The sequence below is a fragment of the Lissotriton helveticus genome, chromosome 4_1 (genome assembly GCF_964261635.1).
Source record: "Lissotriton helveticus chromosome 4_1, aLisHel1.1, whole genome shotgun sequence".
In the NCBI taxonomy this organism is placed as follows: Eukaryota; Metazoa; Chordata; class Amphibia; order Caudata; family Salamandridae; genus Lissotriton; species Lissotriton helveticus.
Genome location: NC_136063.1, coordinates 441,914,499 through 441,937,623, shown reverse-complemented (window position 1 = coordinate 441,937,623; position 23,125 = coordinate 441,914,499). Strand labels below are relative to the sequence as shown.

Sequence of the window (23,125 nt, the reverse complement as noted above, 5' to 3'; positions counted from 1 at the left end):
GGTACACACCGAGTCCCAGGTCCCTCAAGTAATCTCTGGCGTAACAGGATCTGTGACACAGGCCGCGAACCTGGGGATAGGTCTACCCAGAACTCTGGTAACCCGTAACAGAAGGCCGAACCAAAGGGGTCACCTGCCACAACAATGTACATTTAGTAGGGATAGTGTGTCTGCCTCCAATACCCCAGACTTACCAGTAATAGATCTTCCATCAGCATGTTGCCCTTATACTGTGGTCCTGGCAGGGGTACCAGGACTAAATAGCGCAAGGGATGAGCCTACTGACCATTTGATTAATAAAGTTACACACTGGTTATGCAAATATGCACAGCTTAATATGCCTTAGCACAGGCACATTCTGATGGCCAGGAGAGTAGCTTGGATTGGCAGGGCCAAGAAAACATTTACAAGAGACAGCGTGATTGTCACGCTTAGGCACCCAGAACTGCCCCACAAGATCCTGTCTCACTCCCTGCAATCATATTCAGTAGAATCAGGGATTAAACCATTACCTTTGTTTTTTTAATTACGGGCCACTTTTTAACTCTGTGCCACCCCAACGCTCTATTGTATATGAAGAGGGTTCTACCCTGGGCAGAGGACTTCTGACATAATGTAATGCATTTGCCCCCTCGAGGGATCTAAGCAGTATAGATGGACTACAAGTGGGGGAGGGAATGGGCAGAGTTACTGACAATTGGGTCGAACCCCGTGTTGAACCATGTGCGACGGAGGAGAACAATTCCGGGGAAATAACAGTAAGCTCCTCTGTGCTCAGGGACCAAAGTCACAGGGGACTATGTAATGTTGAAATGGCTACCACCGCCCACTCTTTTAACCAGGGTGGGCGCAGTGTGGATGATTTAAAAATAGCCTTGTGGAACGTGGCAGGCTCAGCCAGTAAGTTTTTGGTTGAACATTGGCTCCAATACATCAGAGAATTTCATATAATATGTATTCCAGAAACGTGGGAGCCAGTTAATCTTTTTTTATTGAGGGTTATAAAAAAAATTTCTGCCCGGCAGTAAGGTTGAGTGCAGGGAGAGCAAGGGAGGTTTAATTGTGTTGTAGACCTCCGGATACAAGGTAGGTGGAAGACCCTGTTGTGGGACTCTGACGTTGTTGAAGGACTCATACTTATGAGTAACTCACATCGATTGGTTCTAATACATTTTTAGAATGCTAGATTACATTCACAGGGATCGGCTAGCCTGGATGAATTCAGTAGACCGCTGGAGCAAACCGAGGGGGGAAGGCCTTTCGAACGTTCAATTCATTTTAGTGGGAGACTTCAATTGCTATCTGTGTCCAAACCTAATGGTGACTCATCGAGACTGGTCGACCTGTACTTTAAGTGAGGAACCGCACATGGAACACACTCGGGAAGGGCGGGATGAGAGTGTCCTCCTAAACATTTACGGTCTAACTCATACCTTAGACCTGATCACTACGCAGCTCTGCCCCCGACAAAGGCAGAGGCTGCTCTTCATTTAGTGATTACATATTCGTGTCTCTCACACTGAGGAGGTTTATATGCTTTTTTTAATATTAACCACAGTATATTTAGTGACTATATTCCTGCGACCATGTCACTTGCTGCACCTTGGAACCAGCTCGCTCCCAATAGGATAACTGGGGGAAAGATTGCTGCAACTGACCAAGGTAGTTGGTTACGTTGGGTACAGGTTGATAGTATTGCTTTTAATAACTCACTTTTTAGGATAGGTAAACAGGAGATTTTAAAATGTTTAGTCCCACAAGTGCAGGTGCGATATAGTACAGGCATTTATTGCTATTACACACTCAGTGGACGGTTTATTAACAGTACAGGCAAGCCCTCCTACCATGGATGGCCCAAGATGGTTTGACGGGCAGTGCTCATGGGCCCTTAGAGATCTCAAGATTGCGCTCAAACAGACACAGAGAGACAGGGGTCGGGTTCCGGCATGCTGTAAATCATACAAGCAAGCTGTCCAGGGGCGGAAGTGGCAATTGCAAAAGAAAGCCTGGGAGGATCTACCTGAGGCAACGGAACGAAAGTACTCTACCCGTTGCTGGAGGGTCATTAACAATCCATATTTAAAAGACTCGAACAAACCAGGGTTAAGCCATAATATTTTACCAGAGCAATGGCATGTTCACTTTGAGGGAGTGTATAATCATTCCCACAGAGAGGAGCATATACATGAACTAAACTCTAAACAGAGTTCTGATCCCATTACCTTTACTTTGGATGAGGTAAGATTAGGAATTGATGGACTTTCGCAGAATAAGGTGCCGGGACCTGATGGGATCCCACCAGACCTATTCCAGTGTAAAACAGAGATTTGGGCCCCTCTCCTAGTGAGGATCCTAAATGCGGCAGGAGTATCAGCAACGCCATCATCATGGTCTACCGCTAGCATTGTACCAATATTTAAGAAGGGAGAACGGGACAGCCCACACTGTTATCATCCCATATCCCTTATTGATGTGACAGTGAAGGTTCTGGGGCGGCTGATTCGTAACAGGCTGTCCGGATGGGCAGAGGCCAACCAAATAATTTCAGATGTACTATACGGGTTCCTAGACGCTAAATCCACTACAGATCAATGTCTTAACCGTTACCTTATAATTGCAAAATACACAATAGCTAAACCGGGGGCGTTGTATCTAGCTTTTATGGACCTCACTGTGGCCTTTGATCAAGTGAACTGCTGCAAACTCTGGAAACTCCTTGGAGAGCCTGGGGTGGATCCGGCAATAACTAACACCCTACTGACCCTACATTTTAATACTACTGCAGTAGTTAGATACACACAGGAGGGAAAAATAACTGATCATTTTAACTGCTCCAGTGTGGTCAGAGAGGGTTGTATATTAGCGCTGTTTTGTTTACATTATACATTAATGGGCTTGATTCTGCTCTGACAGCCTTACAGGCTGACACCCCGAGGATAGGCACAAGACCGGTCTCCGTCTTGTTATATGCGGATGACACAGTACTCCTTGCACGTACCCTAAAGTATTTACAGCTGTTATTAGATGGATTTGTGACTTTTATGGACACAATGGATTTATTTCCTAATTTAACTAAATACTATATAATGGAAATTGGAAAGCTGAGTAGGAAGCCCAAAACATACGCAGTAGGCACACATAGTCTAGGTAAAGTACCAGCCTTTTCATATCTGGGTATTTTATTTGACGAGAAATTGAGTTTTAAAAACCCTTTTAGAGGAGAAATGTCTTAGAATGACAAGATCTATCGGAGCAATTGCTAACTACTCTCATAGATTAGGCAACTGGTCACCTGGGACAATTTTAAAGTTATACAACACCTTTTGCGTGTCCATAGTTCTATATGGCACTGAGGTATGGGGATATAAGGTGGCTAATAAATTACAAATTGAAGAAAATAAATATTTTAGTCGGATCCTGAAAGTCCATCATAGTACCCCAGCGTACTCTATTTATGACAAACTGGGGTCTAAGTAAATTTCTGACTTGGTGGCCGTTAAACCCCTCCTGTGTTGGGTGAAGACCTGGTCCAACGAGGAGGCAGGCTTTAACAGGCTGGTTTTCCAGGACTGCCTTGCTCTGGATAATGCATCAAAAATCCTGTGGTAAAAATATGTAAAGGACACCCTCACTGCACTAGGACATGAAGGTCTGTTTGCTGATCATGACAACGTGGGTTCACAGGGCAAAGTGATTATCAAAGATTTGTTTTTTAAACAGGTCACCACACACCGTGAGGATAGGGAGCTCAAGAAACCCACAGTCAGAGAACATATTCTAGTAAAGTCAGTGCAGGGCATTGAACCCTACTTACTTTTTATAAAAAAGTGGAGATAGATTTTGAATTACACCTTTTAGATTGAACTTATTTCATCACTTACTGGCTTTACCCCCTGTCTTCACAGTATACGTAGAACAAAAAGGACCCTGTGGTTGCAACAATTAGTCTCCACAGGATACGTTACATTTTGTCCTCCTTTGCCCATATTACTCGCATCCGAAATGAGTGTTCCTAAAGGGGCTTTTAAAAAAACTTAGATTTAGGCAGGCACGTATTGCCCTACTGTTTTTACAACTTTCATCTGACGTGTTTCACTTTTTTGTAATGTTAACTTTTTAAGATCTGCTTTAAAGATAAGAACCACTAGAGGTGACTGATGGTAACTTTGCACTATGTGAGGCTGCTATAAAAAGTTTTGAAATGTGGGTCATTCATCAGGACCAGGTGTAGTTTTTACATGTTAAATTAATGTTAAATTAGGATTTTATTGATTATATCTTGAAGTGAAGAAAGGGTTGTTGGATGTATTATGATTGTAAGAGATCAATGGGGATAACAACATATTATGGATCTCGTGCTGTCGTACCCGGCACAGTTTGTTGATTTATGGAAAATGTTTACCCTTGAGGTATGTGTGTCCCAATTCTGAATGTGACTTGGTCATTTTCTGGGAGGTGTTGGAAGACTTGAGTGAGAACGAGCTGAAATTCAGTTTGCCACTGTGAAACTACTGGTCTGCTACTTTTTGTGACAAGCCCCCAGGAAGCTATGCAGCAAAGGTTTTGAAATATTTGAAAACTTTATTCTGGTGCCTTAGCAACCACAGGGTTACACTTCTAAGGCCCTGGGCCTTCAAAGAGACGCACTTGGAGACGTTTAGGCTGAAGGCAGAGGCAAACAGCAAAGTCTAGTCGAAGCCCAGTTGCTGCTGGTTAGCTGGCCATTTAGGGAAGAGGTTTGTTAGTGTGTTGTGTTCCTGTAGCCACACAGGATGTCAGCCAACTGACCCTTGGAGTCCACTTCTTTGTCATGGTACAAGAGGGAAATTCCTCAAGTCCAGAAAGTTTTCTACGGTTTGTACCTTGAGGGGCCACATTTATGCCTGGCACCAGCTATTGGGAGAGGATGATCCCATGGGCACTCCCTAACCAATGGAGTGAAAGTTCCTGGGGTCAACCCTACCCACCTTTTCAGAAGTTCCTGTTTGCCATCCTGACAACAATTCTACAGTGCCCCTCACTCTCAAAATCTGAGATGGGGAAACCTTTTTCCCTTGTGCAAAGCCTCTGTTCCCACCTAGAGTTGTGGACAGTCTCCTCATCTGTGGTCACTCAAAAGCATTTATTTAGTTGGCTTTCCTTGCACTGGGTTTGGTGCCAGCCTGACTGTGGGGGCAAAGGCTGGAGCTTTCCAAGTGTCACCTAACATTTGCTTGTGACAGGGCAGACTCCTTTGAAGTTAATTATGTGCCTGGGCAAAGCCCAACTTGTCATCCTACAAGGGGAAGAAAATACTTCCCAACTCTCACCCTTTTTCTCTGCCCTGTGAGCATTTTTCAAATCTCTTTCATATCTAATTCAGACCAAGTACTGGTTGAGCTGTTTCTGTAATTGTGCAAAATGTGCAGTGGGTAGGATAGGTTGGGAGTAGTGACTGATATTTGATGGAAGATGTGTAATACTGAATTCAGTTAAAATGTGTTGGCAGGCGTGAGCCCACAATGGTTTCCTGCGATTCTCTGATTACTTAGCACTCCTGTTGTATGCATTCTGGCAAGCTCTGATAGTTCAGGTGGTATGGGAAGTGTTGATAGTTTAAGTGCTCTGGGGCACATGGCATGGGCTGTTTGAACCAGATTTGGCATATGTCTGAATATGGTGAGTTTACATGTTTTAAAGTCAGTATGCTAGAGGTGGTGCATAGATGTGATTGTGGTGAGCCAGGTGGGTTGGCATTATGAGAGTTTTTAGCATTGATCCATGATCGATTGAGCAAGGAGTTTTTCAAAGGTGACATCCTGTTGTCTTGACAGAAGACACTTTAGAGTTAGGCCAATTACATTTGTCCTCCAGAGAGGGGAAATGGTGGAGTCGTAGCAGTTTGGATCAAGCTAGACTGACAAATTAGTAAATTTTTACTGGAGAACTCATTCATAATAGAGTTAGGTCAGTCTTTACAAGGACTTTTTGCCAGAAGCCGAATGGGTTAGGAAGGCTTTCTCAAACTTGTATCTAAATCTGCAGAAAATGTATTTCTGTTCATTGAGTCTTTAATTAAATAAAATGAATGTTCTTAAACCCGTAGGCGTATGTAGAACCTCTCAGAACAAGCACCAACCATCTAGATTCACTCTCTAATTCTGTCACAGCAATCCAGGTCTTTGCTAATTTTAGCTAGATTTGCACTAAACAAATATGCCATATATTCATACATACTTTCGTACATACATTATCTGTTTTTGTTACAGAATTCTGCTATATGCTTTGTCCACCCGCCAGAGTGATCCTCCATGCAATGAGAAGCCTTCAATTTGCAATTCATTTTGTCTTTCCCCAAGAGCAGTGTGGACTCTTCTTCTCCTTCATGCATTTTAAGTATAATCACTACAATCTTGTACCCAACAGGAGAGAAGTCCACACAAAGTTCTCTGCTTGAGCTCGCTTTTCAATGCAAGATATTCTAGCTTTTTATGTGTCGCACAAATTGCAGTCAACATCCTCTTGCAACTAGAGGGTTTTCTACCTTAAATATATTTTTTATCTTTCTTTAGGAAATAAGTCATATTGTGTGTTGTAGATTTCACCAGAACTTTCTTTTATCCAGGTCAAAGACATGGTATCGCAGAAGAACATTGGTCTTATGAGGATGCAGTTTTGGAGGACAGCTGTAGAAGACATTTATCAAGACAACCCTCCACATCAACCAGTTGCCATGCAGCTCTGGAAGGTACAAAAAATGAGAACCTCAGTTTGTTTGATGAATGGGGTTTAAATGCTGTCAGCCTGCAAGCTGTATTGTTCTGAGTAAATTGTTATCCGTGCAAGAAGTGTCTCTGTTTGTTTTGTGTTGTGATTTCCATTTCTATGGTGAGGTCCCTACTCTGCATCTCCTATTTCTTATTGTCTTCATGTACTTATTGAAATATTTATCTCTACCTTTTCAGGCGATTAAGCGGCATAACCTCACCAAAAGATGGTTCATGAGGATCATTGATGAAAGAGTACGTACACATTTCAAAATTTTAATATGAATGAATCTATTGTTTGTTATTCCCTTGGACAACTATTTATGTGATTGATAACAACCAGAATAGCAGTAATCATGATAATGCACCTTTCCATGACTGTCTTCCTCTGAGTTCTTCTATCCCTCACATTTGTTTGTTGGTGAGAAGAAGAAGATGATCAACTGTTTGTTCATGACAGACATGGTAAAAAATGCCAGCCCTTGACTTGCAACTAAGCGCAACATGGACTTTTTTGTCAACCTGATTACATACCACACATTACAAGAGTTATCTAAACCTTTGAAGTGTCCACAGGTGTTGTGGACGAGTATGTCTATACCTCCAGAAAGGACCTGATATTTTGCTAAATTCTCCATGTCTCCTCTCATGGTGTACATTACTTTTTCTATGAGAAGCAAGCACCAAACGTTTCGTTTTGCATATCACATTGCATCTGTTGGTGGTTGTTCTTTTCTCCTTACTTTTGCTAGCACCATCTTGGCCACTGTCGTAGTTGAGTGCATAAAATAATTTGCCATGCTGGGATAATGTATCTTGTATCTGATCTGGTATCCCGCTAGCTGCACCACAAACCACTAGCCATTGGCCTGTAATCATAATCTTTTCACCTGCTGTTCAGTACGTTATCCATCTAGGGCATCCCCTCCAAATATTTACCACATCCTCTTCCCCACAAACTTCACAATATCTATCTTCAACATTTTATATTGTGTCTATTTTCTTCGCTGTAACCAGGTCATCATACCACCTATCAACAATTTGTAAACTCACCTCCATATGTTAGACATTCATATTAGACTTGCATTTTCTTTCATGTAAGGACTCCCTCTCTTGTTCAGAAACCTCTTTCGGATTCTGTTTCCAACCCCAAATGCTACTTGTGTTCAAAAACCTACAGTGTAAATCAATGAATTCTGACATGTTGTGCCTTTAAGAAATAGAACTCCAACTTTGAAGTCAGTAAATGCTTTAGTGCCAGAGTTTATACATTTCAGGGCCATAATTCAGTGTCTAATCTAGACTTAGTGTCGCCTTTCCCCTCTTTTTAATGACAAAGTGACATTTGCATATCATAAACGATTTAACCTGCCTCTTTCCAAACCTGCCTGTGATCGTTCTACAACTTTTCCAGCTAACCACTAAATATCAAACCATTTAGTGTAGGAGTATGCACGTTAATCCCACGATTCTATAAAAGTCACTGTCAAGGGTCTAAGTTGTCTGAGAAGCCACAAGATTCTCCATAAGGGTTTACTTAACTACCACTACCTGCTTTACAAATCCCCAGTGCCTTTTCTGGACAATAAAAATATCAAGTGTTTATTTACCTGCAGCTGAGCTGTGTGGTTTTACTGTTCCACCTCTGGGCATGACAAGTGCTTACTCACCTGCATGCATAAGTATTCTATTGCTTGCTCTTTCTTTTATCGCTTCCCATGTTGGGTTAAAGATCTGGCTTTGGAATCTTCAAATTTCTTTCTGTGGTACTTCGACATAGGAAAACTCAATTGGATATAAAGATGTTGCCGTTAAAGACTTCTTTATGGGCACTATTATTCCCAGCCACACAATGTATTGGAATTGACATTTTCACATCTAATGTTATACCTCCCTTAACAGTTATGGATAATGGGCCTTTTGCAACATATTTTCTTCTCCTCCTGACTTTTTTTGCAGTTTTCCCACACGCAGTGGCAGGGGCACGAGGTCACCTATTTCTTACTTTTCCTTTGGTGAGAGAGTGAGATCAAACATCTCTGTCTTGTTAATATTGATATGCCAATCAAGGGCAAAGTAGAACGATGACACCCCACCACTCGAAATTTAATAAAGCTACCTCGCTCCATTTCCTTCTCTGAGAGCTCAAAGCAAGCTATCGTCCGGGTTTCAGAAGACCTTGCCAAATATTAAACAATGTATAGAGGGTAGTTTGAGTCCATATTCTGCTGCAGGCATCCAGTCATTTCTATTTGCAAGATGTTACTGGGGTAAAGAAAATCGATTTTTAGTCGATAGGCTAGTGCATGTCGAGTAGAAAGTGTTTTTCCCAGGAGAATTGCAATGATTGCGCATTTCTGGAGGCCAGGGAAAGTAACACTGATGGAAGCTGCAAATACCTTTTGCAACCATTGCTCTGCCTGCAGTTTGATAACTTTGATTTTCTGAGCTAATCTTGTGCTTTGTTTCCTTCCATTGGCTTGAAGTTAGTGAAGGAAGCTGGTAGAGATGGACGATGAGTGGAATAGGATGTCTATGGTTCATGTTTCTTTAGTATGGATTTGTGGACCTTTGTTATTCTGAACTTTGAGAAAGTTGACAGTTCTTGCAGTGTTGTCTCATTATGGAGTATACATTCTTCAAGTCTTCCCCGTTGTATGCTTTCTGGAGTATGATGCAGATATGTGAGAGAGTGCCTCTGTTATGTACCTGACAAGGTAAGCCTTTTTTTTTTGCTCTCATCCACTAAATAGTACCTCTCGATTGTCATGTACATGAGCCCCGTCCTCTTCATATGAGGATCTACATCACTGCCCTTCTTATTGACCTTCCTTATTGAAGCCTATTGGTTCGGCCTAGTCTACTTCCCTTTTCACCACTTGTGTTTTTTAGAGTGTACAAGGTTTCAATTAAAAAAAAAAAGTTATTATTGGGAGTTAAGGCAACTTAGTACGGTTCAGTGTGTTTTATGGTAAAAATATCCTAACATGGCCACCTAATTGGCTGTGTGCTGTTGGTTTATTGTCATTGACGTATGTTGTGAGATTGCCTGACTGGAACAGAATTTGTTCTGTCTAGTTGTGCCTGTGGGATGGGCAGTACACCTGTTTTCAAAGTGAGTGGTCCAAAAGATATTTGCAGCATTGTGTGTGTTATTTTGACACTGGAAGTGAACACTAAATGGAACATGTTGTTGAAAATGGCAATGTATATGCACATAAGCGGCGTTCATTTGTGTTCACTGTACCCCTTGTTGTAAGCAGAACGGATATCGCGAAACACTGACTGTGTTATCCCGCCAGCATAGACCCATGCACACACGGACACGACAGCCATTTTAGGCACCATGGGCTCTCTGCCCGTTTGTTAAACCCCCGGCACCCCTCCCCACGCGCACTGCTCGTGCATCGGCCATAAGACCCTCTCCCTCTGCGTGACCCTGCTCTAGAAGTAACACTCCTGCTTGACCCACACCCCCCCATTTCCTCCCAAGAACACCCTTCCCCTCAGCTGACGAGCCCCCCCAGCTGCACTTGGCCTTTCGACCCGGTCCCAAGTCCTAAGACCAAGCCTCGTGGATGTACACCCCCCCTTTTCCTGCCCAGCATAACAAAACCGTGATACACCAACCGAAGTGCCCGATCTTATAGCCTGCCCAACCTTTGATCTGATCATCCCCTCCTGCCCTCGTGTCCTGTAGGAATGTCCGGCTGAGAGATCACAATCTCTTGTTACATTCAGGAGGGGAGGATGACATCTGAGCGACTGGTATGGGAATAGGCCTGAAGCTGGGATTCCAAGCATGCGTTTTCCTACTTCAAAGCGTCTTTATTGCAATAAGGAATGTTTGTGCATCATAAACATGTGTATAAAAGACGAAGCCTCAGAGAAACTTGTTAGAGCACCTCCTGAAGACACTATGCGAGAAATGACAGGCTCTCCTCATGAGAAATAAAACTCTGTTCTTGTTTTCCTGCTTCCAGCGCCCGTCTCTTCATTTGGTAATTGTTCAAGATGGGAACTAAGAGGCGCCCTGCGCCAGCAGCCTGGGCATCAGGTGCGATATGGGCTGACTTTTCCACAATTGGCGTCCCAACGCGGGGTCCATCAGCGACATAAGGTCCGGTAAGAGAGGTCCAGACGATGGGGTGAACATCTAAATGATTGGAGTATACCTGCCTTGAGAGGGCCCTCGTCCGGCTGCCGATTGAATGAACTTCACCGATTCCGAACGGACCTCTCTCAAGTGACCTACTGTCCTGACTGGAATCCCACAGGAATGCTGCAGTAAAAACATGGAGAAAGAGAACGATTGGGCGCTGGAAAAGGGAAGGCGAAGAATTGCCCACACGGTCCGGTCCGGGTAAGGTTAAGTAGGACGTCTTTACGTCCGATTGGTAGGATGGCTTTATCCATCTGATTGATTGATTGATTGATTGTACTTGAAGTATTGGTTCTCTTTGAGACATTCTCTATTTGCAAACAGCGATGAATAGGAACGTTCCTCTCTCTTTGCAAATAGTGAAGGATAGGTAATGCAGACGTTTGTCCCCCATTGTAATCCGTCATGCCTATCTTTCTCCCCACTGATTGTTTGTTATCGATTTTTATCGATTATTGCTCTTTGAGATATTCCCTGTCTACAAACAGGGAAGAATAGAAATATTCTGCCCCCTTTGCAGATAGTGAAGGATAGGTAATGCAGATTTTTGTCCCCGTTGTAATCCGTCATGCCTGTTTTTCTCCCCACTGATTGATTGATTGTCTGGACATTTATTGTTCAAGGAATAGTTCTTTTGAGGTATTCTCTGTTTGCAAACAACGTGGAATAGAAATATTCTGTCTAATCTTTGCAAGTAGTGAAGGGTAGGTAATGTGGACCTTTGTCCCCCGTTGTAATCTCTCGGGCCTATCTACTCCCCACTGATTGGTAAACTAGTTCCACCCGGACCATTTATTAGAGGTAGGTCATCTGGCTCGACCAGAGGGCACCCCTAATAAAAAGGACATATGCAACAATAACGAAGTAATTACCGTATCCTGTTAACAGAAACTTTAGCATGAAACACGCTAGGAAAAAAAAGGGAAGAAAGAAATAAGAAAGCAAAATCAGTAGGCCACTGATGAGTTTTTGATTTCGCTACAAATAGGAAAACGTTAGAAATAGGTCACGATAAAACACATGATTTCGCTAGAAATAAGAAACGTTAGAAATAAGCCCGTAATAAGAAACACGAAAATGGGGAGAGAAGCCAAGCTTGACATCGCAACGGCCACGAGGCAACCAGGCTTCGCCACCCCTCACTGCTCCAAACATGTCTGTCCCACCGCCTGCCACGCCCCAATAACGGTAACATGAGATAGATACAAGTCAGCAGATACCTACCCCCATTCTGGAAACTCCCGAAGTGCAACAGGTCCGCGGCTACGCCCATCCGGAAGACGAGATCTTCGGCACGTGTAGGGCGGGTCCTGCTGCCAGCCGTCGGCCGGGGAGGTCGTCGCATAAAGTGGGCCAGAAGAGGAGCCGAGGCCGACGGGATACGGGCGTCCCCTCTTCTTTCTTCAATAATGGCTGCGACAACACGGGGGGGGATGTCTTGCTCATGCCACCGACCCCCCCCCCTCATATCTCCTGGTCCAGCCACGGCTTGGTAGAAGCTCCCCGTTCGGCCCTGAAGCGGCGCCTTGCAGGCCACCGGGGGGGGGGGGGGATGTCTTGCCTATGCCTCCGACCCCCCCCCCCCCCCTCTCATCGCCTGGTCCGGCCATCATGAATATTAACGCCGAGAAAAACGGCGTGGGGTGCGCTGGGAGGGAGAGGCGGCGCGAACGAGCCTCTCCCACCTCCCCAGGTGGAGGCCCCCAGCGGCACCCCCAACGCTCCACTCACCCGACGAGGGTTCGTCCACTCGTACAATGGCGGTCGACCCTGCAGGAGCGGGCCCGGCGTGAAGAGATGGCCCGGTTGCTTGTTGATTAAGAAATGAGTCCCACAATCAGAAGTGTTCTCCTCGACTTTGAAGATTCTATAAGAGCCACGGGGGCCCCCGACCCCCGCAGACACCCCCGATGGGGAATGACTGCCATGATTGCCCGCGGAACAATGAAAATGTAGCCGCGAGGCGTTGGCGCTCCCATGCTGGCGCCAGCCTCAGTTCGAATGACTAAAATCCTGCAGACTACAGTTCGGATCAGTTCCGGTGAAAACCCAGTATGACCCGGTAGGAAACAATTGTTGCCTCCCTCCCCCTTTTGACTGATGGTTCATACCGCCGATCCTTTCTGTTGCCCTTTAACTGAACTTTTGGACTGCCGAAAGAGGCTCTGGGCCAACCACGAGTTGGTGGAGATTTTGACTATGCCTGGATCTGCCTGGCTGCACCCAAAATGGCGCTGGTACAAATGGAACTTTCAACTCCTTGTTGTACCCCGATTGCTCAGCCTTGGTGTCATGAGATATGTATGCAGTTTTTTTAAACACAATGAATTGATATTGGATGGGTACTAATTATGTGTTCGGGCAATGAATTGACATGAGATGGGTACTGATTGAACATTCGGACAATGAATTGTTGTTAAGTTTTGGTGCATCATGATTATTGAAAGTTCGAATTTCAACACTTATGATACTCGCTCACACTGAAGTTTCGATATGATTTTATTGCACTTGTCGCACTTTTTATTATGAAATCAACGACCACCGACTCCATTAGGTTTTCCACTAATAAGTATCCCCACATGTACAGTTCCAGCCTGCTCCGTGGCCGGCCCACGGGGTTGTAGGCCCGTATTTGTGCACCGACATTCTTATTAAAGATTTTTGGAAAAAGCAAACGTAGTTGTCACGCGTAGATTGGTAAGTTTCGAATAAATGACCACTATTTCCGATATAACTAAAATACAGGTGAAATGGCTCAGCTCGATTAGTTAAGGGTTAAAAAGTATAGTACGCAGAAATATTGCGAATATGAACGGTCCAGGGTTTTGTTGTATGTGTTTTTCATTTTTGTACAGCCTAAAGCAACCGCTAAAGATCCTGGTATTTAGCCTATACTTTATATGCTACCTGTATCAGGAAAGTTGTTTTAAAACGCCCCTAAGTCGCCCCGAAGGAGTGCCACCTGACCCCCCTAGTACGAACGACAACGACCCCGTACCACTGTAGGTTATCCCTTTTCCCCAAAGGAGAGCACGAGCTCGCCCCCCACTTTGCACCGACTGCCCTTTGTTCTGACCCCCCCCACCCCTGCACACGATCCGTAATACCACACTTGGGCGACCTATGCTATCCACAGGCTTCCGATAATCATCTCTCCCACACTAAACGGTCCACCTGGGCTTAAACGCCAAGTTGGCAGGGACTGCATCCCGTGGAGATAAGCCGAGTATGTAGTAAGTAAAAGCCTTTTCGGGTTTATGCGCGCTAATGTGTTTTTAAATGCTGCCCCCGCCCCCCTTCTTTTTCCCTCTTTCTGCAGGTCACATCGGAACGTCGATTAAAGTACGAAAAAAAAAATGGTGATCTAGCGGACGAAGAGATGGGAAAAAGGGGTTTGATTATGGTGCCTACACACGACGAGCAAACAATGACTATTTCTCTCCCTGAACTTAGCGCTTGGGAGGACAGCCTGAAGCGGAAACTACAAAATATGACTTCGCTCGGCACCCCGAATAATACAACCAAGAATGACGTGCACTAATGAATAAATTCCTACGTTTAACTAAATAGGGAAAGTTTAAGGAATATTCCGAGGTGAGGTTTACCCAAGTACCCTCCGCTTGGAGGACTAGGAATGTTGCCAGTGTTTAAAAATCTACTACCTCCTTTTCGCACCCTCATAGACATGAAACTCAAAGCTGCCCCATTGTTCTCCCAACTGACACCCACTGTTGCCTCAGCCCACCGTGAGCATTAGCCCGACCAGGTTAGTTCTTGACCAATTGCCAAAGGCGTAAGTGTGTGCAACCAAAGCCACCAGTGAAGGCAGCCGACGATAAAAGAGAAGAAAAAGGTCAAAAGAGCTTAGGATGCTAAGGATGCGCAGCATACAGGAAGAGATCATTTTGGCCAATAACTGTTCTATGTTTTGTCTTGGATTTTTGTATATAATACCAATAACTGTTCTATGTTTTGTCTTGGATTTTTGTATATAATACATGTACTGTCTCCCCCGCCTGAGTTTGTGTGTACGTAATGTATGGATCTACGTCGTCCCTCTGCCTGTGTTTCCGTATTACTTGACCCCTGCTGTTCTGTGTTGTGTGCGCACTAAATGGCCTTATTGTACACGTTTCTCTCTCTCTCCTCTCTCTTCCTCTCTCTCTTCTCTCTCTCTCTCTCTCTCCTCTCTCTCTCTCTCTCTCTCTCTCTCTCTCTCTCTCTCTCTCTCTCTCTCTCTCTCTCTCTCTCTCTCTCTCTCTCTCTCTCTCTCTCTCTCTCTCTCTCTCTCTCTCTCTCTCTCTCTCTCTCTCTCTCTCTCTCTCTCTCTCTCTCTCTCTCTCTCTCTCTCTCTCTCTCTCTCTCTCTCTCTCTCTCTCTCTCTCTCTTCTCTCTCTCTCTCTCTCTCTCTCTCTCTCTCTCTCTCTCTCTCTCTCTCTCTCTCTCTCTCTCTCTCTCTCCATGTCATACGTGTACCGAATGGTTCGTTTAGAGTGCGGACTCTCTCTCTCTCTCTCTCTCTCTGAGGATCCCCCTGTTCCCTCCTCCCTTGTGTGGTAACGTTGTGCCCCACCGGCACAAACTTAATTGGGTCTCTTCGAACACAAAGGTGTTCGGCAAAATTGACAGGAACTAAAACGATTGTAACTTGCCATATTACTACCTCTCCTTTCTGCAAAACGATAGAACCCGAGTTGGTAATGAAAGAAAGGACAGGTAAGACGACTGATGTCCCTAATCTGGCCTTTTTATAGGGGGACTATAACGTCAATGGTCTTCTGTTTTTCAGTTCGTTAGAAATGCAATCCCCAATGCCCAGATTGCCTCACCCCTCTGCACTTAAGTGCGGATGTCCAAAGCGTCCTCGCTTCTCCCGATTGACCCCAGCTCCCTGTCCAAAGCGTCCTCGCTTCTCCCGATTGACCCCAGCTCCCTGTCCAAAGCGTCCTCGCTTCTCTCGATTGACCCCAGCTCCATATCAGCTATCCCCGAAGCGTAATTGATGACCTTGATTAGCCGTCGCTCCCCAAGAAAAGCATGTTTAACCTCTGCCCCCCCTCTCATGATGATAACCCCCCTGCTTGCAAGAGTTAGCCGACCCGAAGGGAAATGTAAGATTGTCAGTACTTGGGTTAAAAAAAAGGGCGAGTCTCTACCTAAGGACTCGATTTCGAGTTTGATAGAATACACTGTCGATGGGAGTCCGATTTCTCTCCACGTACGTCACGAATGAACGCCAAATAGGCTTACGAATTCAGTGGAAATGCCCTCCTACATACTCCATAAGTGATGACTTCTGACTGTGACCGATGAACCTATCCCCCACCTACTTAGGATTGGGGACGGAATTGAGAAGTATAAATGTCTTCTCCTGCCAGTTTTCTAAAACTTGTTTTGTACCCATTCAAAGATACAATCACCGGAGGAGAGGAGCTGGACGTGACGCACAGCCTGGCCACAGATCATGAAGCACGTGTGACCTCAACCAAAGGTGGAGTCGCAGAGCAACGAGACGCGGGACGAGGCACCACTCTCAAACTCGGCAGATGAAGGAATGAAGGGCTGCCTTGAAGCCCTCGATTTGCTGACCCACTCGTGCCTGAAGTCCCCGTCCCTTTTGAGCCCGACTGATGGGCCTGCCTGCTCGTCGTCCTTTGCTCCTTTGTTCCCTTGGTGTGTTCAAAGATCTGATCCCACTCCGCCCTCTCTTCCCTCGATTATTCAACAACATCACCCTTTTCGCATAACTTTTGACTCAGAAAAGAAGAGCAGCATTTAGATAGAATAAGGTTTTGCCACGGAAGAAGAAAGACACGCAGGTGCCCAGCATGAGGCACCCCTAAGAAGATCAGTTAGGAAACAGGACTGTGATCTAACAGCAGAGGACTGATCGCACCCTGCAACGCGTAAGGATGAATCCGAGCTGGACCTATAGCTCCACCGCCGGTGCTCAACAGCGCCAACGAAAGAAGACGGACTACCAGAGCCTACCAGTGATGGCTCGCTGTTAAAGAGACATTGTGACGAAGACCCCCCCCCCTTCCTGAACTTTCTACCCACCTCTTGACTAATTACTTGTATTGAACTGAATTCCTCCCTCAACCATTTTTGTATTGCTTTCAAAAATGTTTCATCGGTCACTCATGTATTTAGTTTTCCAAAAGTCTCTTATAGCACTGACAAGACCCGAAGGTATCAGAGCACTTTTTACTGTATGTTGATGTCACCGGAGAGAAAGTCAGAACGGGATTCTATAATGTGTCGGAACCTTTTTCTTGATTGACCCCGACTAAGTATTATGCCGATCTCTAGACTTGTATGAATAACCCAACAAATGGAAATTCATATGTACCGCATTCCGCCAATCGTATCGACTGTATATGGTTACACGCAATCTGCTAGTATTGACAAACGCTATTTCATTGGCCACACATGGCTATATGTACACTCCGTCAGTTGAGGTAAACACCGAAATGAACTAGCTTATGTAAAGAAGCGGCGACTGTTGAAAATGGCAATGTATATGCACATAAGCGGCGTTCATTTGTGTTCACTGTACCCCTTGTTGTAAGCAGAACGGATATCGCGAAACACTGACTGTGTTATCCCGCCAGCATAGATCCATGCACACACGGACACGACAGCCATTTTAGGCACCATGGCCTCTCTGCCCGTTTGTTAAACCCCCGGCACCCCTCCCCGCGCGCACTGCTCATGCATCGGCCATAAGACCCTCTCCCTCTGCGTGACCCTGCTCTAGAAGTAACACTCCTGCTTGACCCACACCCCCCCATTTCCTCCCAAGAACACCCTTCCCCTCAGCTGACGAGCCCCCCCAGCTGCACTTGGCCTTTCGACCCGGTCCCAAGTCCTAAGACCAAGCCTCGTGGATGTACACCCCCCCTTTTCCTGCCCAGCATAACAAAACCGTGATACACCAACCGAAGTGCCCGATCTTATAGCCTGCCCAACCTTTGATCTGATCATCCCCTCCTGCCCTCGTGTCCTGTACGAATGTCCGGCTGAGAGATCACAATCTCTTGTTACATTCAGGAGGGGAGGATGACATCTGAGCGACTGGTATGGGAATAGGCCTGAAGCTGGGATTCCAAGCATGCTTTTTCCTACTTCAAAGCGTCTTTATTGCAATAAGGAATGTTTGTGCATCATAAACATGTGTATAAAAGACGAAGCCTCAGAGAAACTTGTTAGAGCACCTCCTGAAGACACTATGCGAGTGTCCGAAATGACAGGCTCTCCTCATGAGAAATAAAACTCTGTTCTTGTTTTCCTGCTTCCAGCGCCCGTCTCTTCATTTGGTAATTGTTCAAGATGGGAACTAAGAGGCGCCCTGCGCCAGCAGCCTGGGCATCAGGTGCGATATGGGCTGACTTTTCCACAATGTGGCCAGCTGTTTCTCGGGAGTCTTTAACTGCTTGTCTGATATCCTGTTGACTCTGTTCCTGGATTTGTGCAGAGTGTGTACACTGATTTTTTTTTTTTTTTTAATACACTTTATTGGCATTTAGATATCAACATTGCATATACAATCCTTCTCTTATTCATTGATGTTCCCAGCTAACAGTTCAAATTGCTATTCCTAGCTGTTCAGCCGGACCCTTGTCCATATCACTTTTTGTTAAGCAACATTCTGCTGTATTATGCCGTTCTGGCTGTAACGGACCTTCATCCAATATGACAGCCTAACAGTTCCCCCCTCAACTATCGCCCCCGCCTCCAGCGCTGCTGCCGACCTACCTGCCACTATGCCTCTCACAGTGTGTGTGGTCTGGGCCGTGCTCTATATAGGCTAAGCCTTGGGCTTGACCCATATACACCTCCAGGTCCATGGATGCTAGGGCACTATGGCCTTCTCATGCCGCCTCTTCCCCCCCTTCTTGGCCTTGGCTATCTGGACTGACCGGACGAGATCGAGTCTGCATTGTGCTGGGGGTAGACTCCTGACCCACATTCTTCAAGTCATCTACTAATACTCCCCAAGCCTCTGCCCTCTCCAGTCGTCCTATGCCTCGCTTTGCATTCCTAAGCAGTATCCTATGCTCGCAGCCCGCCCACTTCTCTAGTTTACGTTTCCAATTGCCCACCCCTGGACCCGCCGGTGCCTTCCATTTGCTTGTTAGTTCGCATTTTGCTAGTATATATGCTAGGTCTTGAAACCTTGCCATTACCTTGGTCTTAGCGGAGTGGGGGAATAGATTGAGCAGCACATGACTGGGGGTGCATGGGATCTCCTTCTCTGTGACACGTGCTGTCTCCCTAACCACTTCTTGCCAGTACCCTTCCAGCCATGGGCAGCTCCACATCATGTGAATGTAGCTAGCTCCTATCTCCTGGCAGCAAGGGCAACTCGCATCATCTCGATGGAAATAGCGATTAATTCTGTCAGGTGTAATGTATGCTCTATGCAGGGTGTAAAAACAAATTAATTGGAATCGTGCGTTACGGGATACCTTGGTGGCCCGGAGAAGCGTATTTTCCCAGTCCTTATCCTCTGTAGGAATCCCCAGGTCCGCCTCCCATTTATTCTTCAGTCCCTCTAGGGGCCTTGTGGAGTCCCGCCGAATGGCTCGATAGAGGCACAAAACCGCCTTGATGACGCCTCCTGCTAGGCTTATGTATTCTCATGTAGAGTGCATGGGTGGTTAAATTGTCCCCTGTGCCTGTGCATAGCCCCAGTAACCGCCCCATACAGTAAAAAGTGTCCCTGCGGAATGTCCCAGTTTGCTTGGAAGGCCGCAAACGTCAGAGTGTGTACACTGATGAAAATGAAATTCTATCTTGACAGGATTTTCAGAGGCCTCGTTTTCAGGTGCATTTCAGATTCAACTCGAGAAATTTGCCCAGGAATCAGATTGTAACCCATAGTCAGAAGAACACTGCTTTGAGAAACTAGTTGACCATGTTTGTGCATTACCTGGCCGTGCACTTGAAAAAGCTGAATATAGTGTCATGATATTTCCCTCCAGATCCTTTGTACTACACTAGACGTTTCTGTGCATTCTTTTGGCTTGTTTGCTTTTTTGAATAATTCGGACTCCTGAATGGATCAGCTGTTTGCGTATAGTAGATAAGTTACTTTTATAAATTTCAGCGTTCACCCAAATGGTATCTTGACATTGAGAAAAGACAAACAATAACAAGGTTTACAGATCCAGGCTGAAAGGATTCCTTTTGGGTAAAGCGAAGGAAGAGCCAGGAGTTTTAAGTCCTTCCTAACCAAGAGCAAGTTAAGCTCTAGCCATAAGGCAGGTGGAGGAGAGTTCCGATTTGATGCAACATCCTTCGAAGACGCCTGGCTGCCTCAATGCTGCTGACGAGATCAGAGTGCCTCAGGAAATACAGTGCTTTTAATCCTAAAAGACAGACAGAATTATACCATTTAAAGAGCTGGAGAAGAGGAAAAGGGTCTTTTATCGTCTTGAATCTTAAGTACCAGACTAGGAGATTTAAGGAAAATGCATTTTTTGACTGAAAGCCCATGTAAAGTGGCTAAAGAAGGAGAAATATATGGTCCCTTTTCTTGAGTCCCAGCACTAGTGTGGTAGTGTAGTTTTCACCAGCCTGAGCTTATGCACAACATATTGCAACCAACCGGTTGCAATATGTTGTGCAGAAGCTCAAAAGAGTTGACAGAGTTGCAGTAGCGAAGTGCGCCGAATTAAAATAATTCTGGTTCTGGATTTGCACTTTATGATGAAAAGAGAAAAGATGAAGAATGCATTTTAATGTGCAAAGTTGAAAAAAGCATGAACTGATCACCACAATGATTTTACTTCCCATGGTGAGAACAGAGGTGAATGTGACACCAAAGTTTTTCACACAAGAAAAAATGACTTTTCTGCCCAAATGAAGAATGCTAGAATGACAGTTCCAAAAAAGCGGGAGGCCTAATGGGCAGCTGAATCTCGATCTTGTCACCTTTTAACTTCAACTGATTTAAAACATCCACGTTTTGATTTTGGCCAAGCTGGTTTTAGCAGCACAGCTGGTAACCTCGCCTGAGATTTCTAGTATAACTTGCTTATCATCTGCTTACATTAAGAGGTGTGTGCATTTTCTGATACTCATGACGAAAACAGCAAGTAACCCTTCTGGAGAACTTTCTTTGCATCAAAGACCAAAGAATTGATGGTCTCCCTTGCAAAGGAGTCGAAGGAATTTGCATTTCTGGTTCTAATTTTCGCTTTTCCATTAAGGCTCTTAACTTTTTCATTTTCCTGATGGACACATTTGGGTGTGTTTTGAGAAGGAGGTACCCTTATCAGGTTTGAAATGCAGCCTGTACCCCACTATCTGGAATTGAAAGAATTTCTATTTAGCAGTCCAGCAATGGATGAGTCGTAATCTTTTTAGCCTAACAAGACCAAGCTATTTGGGGACTGGTAACCTCAAATATTTCTGGGACACTTATCTGTGGATCACTAGTTAGGGCTTCCCAAGCTTCAACAAAAAAGTGAAAATGTTTGGAGCAAGGAGTCTGTGGCAGCCAAGATAAATGTGGTGTTAAACACTTTTCCCATCTCCTCTGTATTAATTGGAAAGTTATACAATTAATTCCACAGAATACCAATGTTATAGAGGTGATCTCCGGCACATTATTCCATATAGATTATTATACCGGCTTACACCTGGGTCTCCATTCGTGTATGCTTGCCAGATTTCAAAGTGTGCAATACATTGTGGTGTGCTCCTTTCTGTTTGCCCAAAGTTAATCATCTGTCAGAACATCTCAGAAAGTTGTATAGTTAGCTGAAGAGTAGCAGATACAATTTAAGTACCTAAGCTTTATCCACAAATCTTTCTATGAGGAGGAGTCTTAGCTCTTGCAGCTACTTTCCCACACAGCGTTTGAGCTCGGAGAGTTACCTTCCTTTCATTGTCCAATGATTCAGCAGAATATTTTATAGTGGGTACTGTTTTAGAAACTTGGTCGGCCAAGTGAAATTTAGAAACTGTGCCCTCTGGCTTTTATGAAATCTTTAAAAGTGGCTCAGGTTTGTTAATTTTGATAAATCAGGTTGTTATTTTCGGGACACAGTTAGTCAGAATGTATTGTTTGCCTGTAGCACCAAGAAGCAAGAAAGTAGTGTCTAGTGTTTATTGCACTTTATAAATGAAACAATCCAGAAAAGAAAATTACTCCAGCTTTAGAACCACTTGAGACCATTTTATGCATCCCAGTTCGAGTTGAGTGCTTGGTTCCCTTCATGATGTACATTGGGAATGATTCTTAGCATGTGTTGGGCTACTTGTGGTTCTATATATTTTCATGTTTTGCACCAGAATAAGTAAGGACTTTTACTGTTGCCTGTTGTAAAGGGCGAGAATCTTCAACACAGTTTGGCTGTGAGAGTAATTGCATTACCACCTCTCATTTTCTTCAAGAGCAGCTGGGAGATGTCCAGGAGAATGTGTCCTCTGACTGCTCCCATTCATCACCAGTTGAAACTTTAGTACCCTGGTTTGGCATAGCAGCTTGAGTCTTCCACATGGCCTGAGGCTCTTGTTTGTTTTTGTTTGTGAACCCTGACTTTGCAACTTGAATGAAAATGGCAGCCAAGCGTGAATTTAAATGTTATGGGGGCGTGGCTTGGATGCCGCGGGGACAGGCAGCGTGAGCCCGGAGCTCCGCGCCCGATCCCCGCTGAAATCCTGCTAAAAGGCACGTAATCCGGCGTGCAAGGAGCAGGGAACATCGGAGGGGCCAAGAGACCCCAGGGATCGAGATTAGTGCCACTCTGGAGCCCTAAACCTGCACGACAGACTAACTGAGGGTCGCGACGCCTCAGCCCAAAATGGCGGACGGAGCTCGGAGCCAGCGCGACTGAGCGCCGGGGGAGAACGGCGGTCCCCTCTCCAGACGCCCCTGACGAGTAGGAGGCGCCGATTGAGACCCCCCCAGACCGGCACCAACAGCGGTAGCCGTTACTTGGCTCCCCCAACAACAACAGCGGCGGCGGACCTGGTTTGCAGGCTGATGGGCTCCCCCGCAAGATCCCAAAAGATGGCGGCTGCCCCGGGAGTCGGCGGATGAAGGGGCCGCAGTGAGAGCGGACCGGGGGCACAGCGAATCGTGTCCGCCCTGCACGGTGCCTGCCGGCGAGGAAAGGGGCCTTTCTGCACACACGGAGAACGACCCTCCCAGCGCTTGGAAGCTAGAGCACCTGCAGGAAGCGGGTGAGGGGCGGCTGTTACT

The 23,125-nt window shown here is 45.4% G+C and overlaps 1 protein-coding gene across 3 annotated transcripts in view; it reads left to right on the top strand.

Annotated features, from left to right (window-relative positions):
* The window catches only part of NDUFAF6 (NADH:ubiquinone oxidoreductase complex assembly factor 6), an 86,674-nt gene that overhangs the window by 21,167 nt on the left and 42,382 nt on the right, over positions 1–23,125 (top strand). For 2 of the 3 annotated variants that reach the window (XM_078687012.1, XM_078687014.1), the window contains exons 3-4: positions 6,605–6,727; positions 6,945–7,001. In XM_078687012.1, coding sequence (XP_078543138.1) covers positions 6,605–6,727; positions 6,945–7,001 — 180 coding nt within the window. The remainder of the gene's footprint in view (positions 1–6,604; positions 6,728–6,944; positions 7,002–23,125) is intronic. The other variant, XM_078687013.1, reaches the window with a different exon arrangement.